Source organism: Zea mays, chromosome 9 (assembly GCF_902167145.1).
Source record: "Zea mays cultivar B73 chromosome 9, Zm-B73-REFERENCE-NAM-5.0, whole genome shotgun sequence".
In the NCBI taxonomy this organism is placed as follows: domain Eukaryota; kingdom Viridiplantae; phylum Streptophyta; class Magnoliopsida; order Poales; family Poaceae; genus Zea; species Zea mays.
In genome coordinates this window covers 24,660,092-24,667,183 of record NC_050104.1, presented here as the reverse complement: position 1 = coordinate 24,667,183, position 7,092 = coordinate 24,660,092, and the positions used below count along the sequence as shown (strand labels likewise).

Below are 7,092 nucleotides of genomic sequence, written 5' to 3'. Positions count from 1 at the left end.
TATAATCTACTGATAGGACCTAGATGGCTAGAAAAGATGAATAGTCTATAAAAAATGTTCTGCAAATTCATAATTATCACTAAAACCAAATTGATTAGAATAAAAGGTGGCGCTTCCCCTAAACAATTCTAGTAGTTTGGTTTTTAGTATATATTGAATGAAGTGAGCTACTGGCAAGAAATGTCAAACAAAAAATTTAAAGTATAATTTACACAAAGCTAGTTGAGAAATGTCAAGCACTAGCTTATGCCTTATCTATGCAGTGAACAAATAAATTCGCTATGGAGTGAAATCAAACTTGGTTAACCCGCCTTAGGAAAAAGATCGGCAGCTTGGTACCCATCTGCTGACGCATCGCAACAGCCACCCTCAACATTCAGCTTCAGTACTTTCAGTTTCAGTATGGAATTAATAGGAGCATTTCAGTACGAAAGTGCTTTTAGTTTCAGTATGACTCTGCACCTACCTGCCACCATATGACCAGAACTGTATTTTGGAGCAAATGATGGATCAAAACACATCAAATACGAATCCAACCTAGAGTACTCTATCCCCATATTAATCCACTCTTACGAATTTTTATAGTATGTTTGGTTTAAGAAATTAGCTAGTCCATTATCTTCTCGCTTCTCACTTTTTTTATTTGGTTTGTATAATGGGCTCCTCATAGTTAGTTAGTTAGTACTAATACGAGAAATAAAGTCACACTACCAAATTTAAGGTATAATCCTATGATACACCATTTTACTTTGGATTGAGTGATTTATCAAACAAAACACCCGTGAGCCAAGAGATTTATTGCGAGTTTCATTTCCCGCTTTCCTTCTCTTTACAGGAGCTGAACGCTCATTTAGGCCCTGTTTGTTTCGGCTTCTAGCAGCTTCTGGCCACCAAAAGCTGCTGCAGACTGCCAAACACTCACTTTTCAGCCAGCTTCTATAAAATTCGTTGGGGGCAAAAACCATCCAAAATCAACATAAACATATAATCGGTTGAGTCGTTGTAATAGTAGGAATCTGTCACTTTCTAAATCCTGAGCCCTATGAAATACTTTATCTTCCTCCACACGTAATCGTAATAATACTCAGATTCTCCCCACAGCCAGATTCTCCCCACAGCCGGATTTTCAGAAAAGCTGGTCAGAAAAAAGCTGAACCAAACAGAACCTAGGTGAGGAGATGCCGATATAAGGCAGCGGGACGCTTCAACTGAAGGGCAACACATCCACAATGCTGGCCACCACAAGCATCAGCTCCCACTTGCATACAGAATTCCCAATTGATCGAGAATCAGTGAGGTTTAGACGATCTGTGCCGGTTATTTGAACAGATCGAGATCACGGATACATATGTGAGAGACGTGTTCATGTTGAGTTTTAGACGAGACATTGCGTAGGTTTAGGAGGCGTCAGGAATCACCCTCATTCTTTGTGGCAGCCATACACAGCATTGGCGTCATGCTGCTGTTGATGGTCAGCCAAACGCAGTGGGCAGGGCAGCCAAAGAGATCGAAAAGGAAGGACAAGGCAAGGACGATAGCGAACAGAGTGAGGTCTCACTCACATCCTGTCGTCACGATTCGTGAGGCTCCAAACACCTTAAAGAAGATGACAATATGGATAGCCCCATCTTTGTTTTCATTCACAAACTTCGTTTTCAGCATCACCTCCAACTCCAGAGCCAAAAACAAAAAGCAGGACACACAAACAGTGCAGTGGAGTGGAGTGGGAAGAGCTCATCTTAGCCATACTGGGTAGGGCAGGGGCCGTGCACACTCGCCTCCACTCAGCCAGCGAGAGCGTCCTGGCCACACAAAACTGCCACCAGAAGTGACAGCTGAGCCTGAGCTTCGCGTGTCCTGAACTCCTGATGTCAACCCAAGCCACAGCCAAGCAACATTCAGACAAGAGCTTCAGCTGAACGAGTCTTGGTGGCAACCAGCCAGCAGAGAAAGCCATGCTGAAGCAACAGCATTGGTGTTTTCTTCACTTGTTCCTCGACGACAGCGGCATTACATTCAGTTCAGGTGACGTCTGGTTCCAGCACCGTAACGATAACGCCAATGGAACGGGGGGATACCACGAGGCTAGTAGGCAACTCTCTGTTTGGTTGGCCGTCGCATGTTCCCGCCGGATGGCTGAAGGCTCCGGCCTGTTCCCGGAGCAATCGTCTGCATCCTACTGCTAACAAACAAAAACTAAGGTAATCTGGTAGCACTGCGATCGGGTCACAATCAAACCCAAAAAAAAAAACTACGAATCAGCCAAACAACTAGTCAGATTCAGATGGTGTTTGGACGTCGCAACAGCAGCAGATGCGGTAAAGTTGGGCACAAAGGTCGCAATGGTTCTTGCCAAGTTCCGTTTGATTTCAAGAGAAACCGAAATAAAACGTCACATTATTGAGCTTAATATATAAATGCTATGTATGTATCACAAACAAAAGCCAATGGGAAAATGTATCAACAAAAGAGCCAAAATGCAGCATCTTAAACCCACAATCCAGCAAACGAAAAAGCACTGCTGCAAGACAGTAAGGCCATTGCCAATGTTTACCCAAAAAAAAAACAGCACCCGATTTAATAGCCAGGCTCACCACCTTGATGAATCGTGTGAGGGTCACCGGATAAAACCAACAACGTAAATGGAAAAAGGCATTGTTTATTACAGGCCTAGAAATACTACCACGCACGCTCCAACAAATGGCAGGCATCCTTCCGCTCCCTCCATCATCATTATTCCAAGCTCCGAGGCATAGGACTGTCCTCTAGGTACAGTGTTCCTTTGGCATCAACGACGACAATAAAAAAAACTCCAGACCGTTGTTAGCTCTTAAAAGCTCTTGGCAGCTGCAATGATGCTCTCCACGGTGATGCCGTACTCCTTGTAGATCGTCCCGGCAGGAGCACTCGCGCCGAACTTGTCGATGCCAATGGCCTTGCCCTGGGCTCCGACGTACTTCTGCCAGCCGAGAGTGGACCCGGCCTCGATGCTGATCCTCGCTGTGACGGCGGCAGGGAGGACGCTCTCCTTGTACTCATCCGACTGCTCATCAAAGAGTTCCCAGGAGACGAACGAGACGACGCGGACCGTCTTCCCCTCCTTCCTCAGCTCGTCGGCGGCCTTGGCCGCGATCTCCAGCTCGGAGCCGGTGCCCATCACAATGATGTCAGGCTTGTTGCCGGTCGAGTTGTCAGAGATGGTGTACCCGCCCTTCTCCACGCCCTCGATCGAGGTGCCAGGCAGGTGAGGGAGCTTTTGCCTGGAGAGAGCGAGGATGGACGGCCTCTTCCTGTTGAGGACCGCGACTTTGTATGCTCCGGCAGTCTCGTTGCCATCAGCAGGGCGGAGCATCAGTATGTTCGGCATCGCACGGAAGCTCACCAGGTGCTCGATGGGCTGATGGGTCGGGCCATCTTCTCCGAGACCAATAGAGTCGTGGGTCATGACATAGATGACTCCGGCTTCAGACAGGGCCGAGATCCTCATGGCACCTCTCATGTAATCAGTGAAGACAAAGAATGTAGCACAGTACGGAACAAACCCTGGGCTGTGCAGAGCAATGCCGTTGCAAATGGCGCCCATTCCGTGCTCTCTGACTCCGAAGCGGACATTGCGCTCTTCAGCTGTATCCTTCTGGAAGTCACCAAACATCTTCAGCAGAGTCATGTTGGAGGATGCAAGATCAGCACTGCCTCCGATAAGACCAGGCACAACATTAGCAAGGGCGTTCAGGCACTGCTGGGAGAGGTTCCTGGTGGCATCTCCTGGGCTCTCTGGAGTGTATTTCTAGAGAAGGGGAAAAAGACAAGAATCTTCCATTAGAGTTTAATCCTCCATGTGTCAGTATCAAATGCAGTATTGTGAGTAGATATGTATTCTTACAGGAAGAGCATCAACCCAGCCAGTGGGTAACTCCCCCGTGATGATACTTTTCAAGGTTGCTGCATCATCTGCATACTTCTTCTCGTACTCTGCAAACTTAGCGTTCCAATCAGCCTCAAGTGCAGCACCTTCGGGTGTGTGGCGGCTCCAGTGACTGCAATGATCCATTCAAGGAAATTATATGATTGCTATGCATTTGACAAACCCATTGAGATAACTAGATTACTAGAACAAAGGGTAGACCAACCTCTTGACGTCCTCTGGTACAAAGAATGTGTCATAGGGCCATCCAAGGTTCTGCCTGGTTGCTTCAACCTCTTTGGCACCCAGTGCACTTCCATGAACACTGTATGAGTTGGCCTTGTTGGGAGATCCAAAACCGATCGTGGTAGTCACCTAAAAGGAGTATAAATTAGACCAACATTATAAAATCCACAGCGAAAAAAACATAAAGGTTGCAGATACAAAAGAAACCAACCTTGATCAAGGTGGGCTTGTCAGTAACTGCCTTCGCCTCCTTAATGGCTGCGCGGATGTCATCATATCCGGTGTTCCCATTCTTAACCCAGATCGTGTGCCACCCAAGAGCCTCGAAGCGGGTGCTCACGTCCTCTGTGAATGCAATCTCCGTGTCTCCGTCGATGGAAATGTGGTTGTCATCGTAGAAAGCAATCAGCTTGCCAAGACCCCAGTGTCCAGCCAAGGAGCAAGCTTCATTAGCAATACCCTCCATTTGGCAGCCATCTCCCAAAATAACGTACCTGTACAGGATCCACGAAACATGTTACCAAAACTGTGCCACACAGACTAAAAGCAAGACTGTAATAAAAGCGAGACGCTGCACGTTGGCGTTATTAGAAGTATTACGTGTAGTGGTCGACGATCTCACTGTCAGGCTTGTTGAAGCGGGCAGCCAGGTGCTTCTCAGCAAGTGCCAACCCAACGGCATTGGCGATACCCTGACCAAGAGGCCCTGCACAGCAACCATATAGGAAACCCAAACTTTCTCAGTTTTATACAGCACAGCAAGGGGCACGGCTAATTCACAGCCCAATAGAGAAGAAAACAGACCGGTGGTAACTTCAACTCCTGGAGTCTCAAAGTTCTCAGGGTGGCCCGGTGTTCTGCTTCCCCATTGCCTGAACTGCTTCAAGTCCTCCTCCTACATACCAACCACAGTTAGAACAAATCCAGTCACATAACATAAGAGATGCTTATCAAACACATGGCAGCTCTGCTGAGGTGAATTACGCTCAATAGTTCTACTCAACTAAACATGAGTAGGTCCTTGGTGTAACGTCTGAGTCTCCAACAAATTTTTCCTAGGGGAAACCTAGCTTCCACTTTATCATAATAATACATTTCTGACAACTGGACTTAGGCAGCCACGACCTTTCCTAGGCCGCCACCAAAGATAGCAGTCAAGATCCAGCCCTTTCCACTATTTTACCAAACAAGATCCAAACTTTTCACACGAACCTACCCCCGATTTCGCCGATCCAACCAACCAACCCGGGACACATCACACGCACACAAAAAAAAACCAAGATGCAAACAGATGAATCAGCTAGCCGCCTTACCTTAACGCTGTCGTATCCGGCGAGGTGGAGGAGGGCGTACTGGAGCATGCAGCCGTGGCCGGCGGAGAGGACGAAGCGGTCGCGGTTGAACCAGTAGGGGTTCTTGGGGTTGTAGCGCATGACCTCGTCGTAGAGGACGTGGCCCATGGGCGCGCAGCCCATGGGGAGGCCCGGGTGGCCGGAGTTGGCCTTCTCGACGGCGTCGATGGCCAGGAACCGGATCGTGTTGACCGACTTCTCGAGCAGCTCGCCGGTGGCGGCCTTGCCCTGGAGCGTCTCGACGGCGGCGGCACGCACGACGCGATGGCGGCGGGAGGCGGCCGCGGGCGGCGCGCGGCGGGCGGAGCGCAGGCCGCCGGCGGGCGAGCCCAGGCGGCGGAAGCCCAGGCGCTCGGCCGGGGCCGGCGCCCCGGCGGCGCCCGCGCGCGCGGCGATGGTGGCGTGCGCGGCGGCGACCGAGTGCGTAGCCATGGCGCGTGTGGTGACTGTAGGTGTCTGTGCTGTGTGTGCGCGCGCGCCGGGTGGAGAGAGGAGCGGCGGAGATGCCGAGTCTAGTAGTCTGCCTGCGGTCGCGGAGATGGGAGGAGAGGGGGGTTATGTATAGGGCAGACGCCGGGGTGCGTTTGTGGGGGGACGCGTTGCCAATCGAGACGGTAGCAGCCCAGCCCAGCCGAGCTGAGGCGGCTACGGAAATCCCGGTGGACATGGTCCATGGACCAGGGGTTTGTACCGGTAGCACTACTAGGTTTTAAGGAGACATTGGCAGCTAGGGGCTTTGGTCAGCAAATACTTGATTTTTATAGTATAAGTGCACTCCTATCGACCTCTTGATGACCTAAATGTACCTTTTTTGTTGAGTAAAAATGTGAAAGGAGGAAAAGTTAGATTTGGATGAGCAGTATGCGTAGGTCGTACTGAACAAAAACAGGCACACCTTGAATATCTATAAAATAGGGGACACGAGACGAGACTGTAAATAGACACTGTTTTTAGAGATAAGTTTGAAAAATAATAAGATAAAGGATCTGTTCAAAGTAGTCTTAACAAGCCATAAGCTACGGGCGCCGGCTCCTCTTGCATGCATCTCGTACATGAAACTACCCGTTCCTCACGCGGCGTGAGTCACGCCTAAAGCCAACTCCGGGCGCCCGGACGTGGTGAGGAACTTGACCTACCTTGGGCGCGCCTGCTCCGCCGCTGAGCAGCTGGCGTCGTGCACACAGCTGCTCCGCCATGGCCGGCCGCGCCACTCTTCCGCGGTGCGCCGGCGCGATGCGCCGATGCCCCGTCCCTTCCGTCATCAGGCCCCACGGCAAAAGGTTGCTCGTGTACTTTCTACTCGTACGTACTTCGTATACCCATACGCATGCAATCGCCGAATGCAAAAAGAGAGAGGGAGAGACCGAGAGAGGAACAGGAAAAAGGAATGGGGACGCGGGTGGACGTGCGGTTCTTGTTAAACCAAAGAGATAAGGGCATCATCACGAACGTATGAGGCCGCGCTCGCCTTGCCTTCACGTGGGCTCCACCGATCCATCCATGACCATATATGACCATCAAGGTGGTGCTATACTTGGTTTTGCAGTGGTTGTGTGCATACGAGGGGTTACATTGCCGTTTTAGAGCCAC

At 50.1% G+C, this 7,092-nt stretch overlaps 1 protein-coding gene across 2 annotated transcripts; it reads right to left on the bottom strand.

Annotated features, from left to right (window-relative positions):
- Window positions 1-2,440: 2,440 nt before the first annotated feature.
- On the bottom strand, window positions 2,441-6,889 carry LOC100279513 (uncharacterized). 2 transcript variants are annotated; one of them, XM_008660260.4, is made up of 7 exons: window positions 5,464-6,889; window positions 4,955-5,045; window positions 4,751-4,856; window positions 4,362-4,644; window positions 4,131-4,279; window positions 3,884-4,037; window positions 2,441-3,787 (listed from the first exon to the last, which is right to left on the bottom strand). In XM_008660260.4, the coding sequence occupies exons 1-7, from the start codon at window positions 5,932-5,934 to the stop codon at window positions 2,831-2,833; spliced, it is 2,211 nt and encodes a 736-aa protein (XP_008658482.2). In that variant the 5' UTR covers window positions 5,935-6,889; the 3' UTR covers window positions 2,441-2,830.
- Window positions 6,890-7,092: the final 203 nt, after the last annotated feature.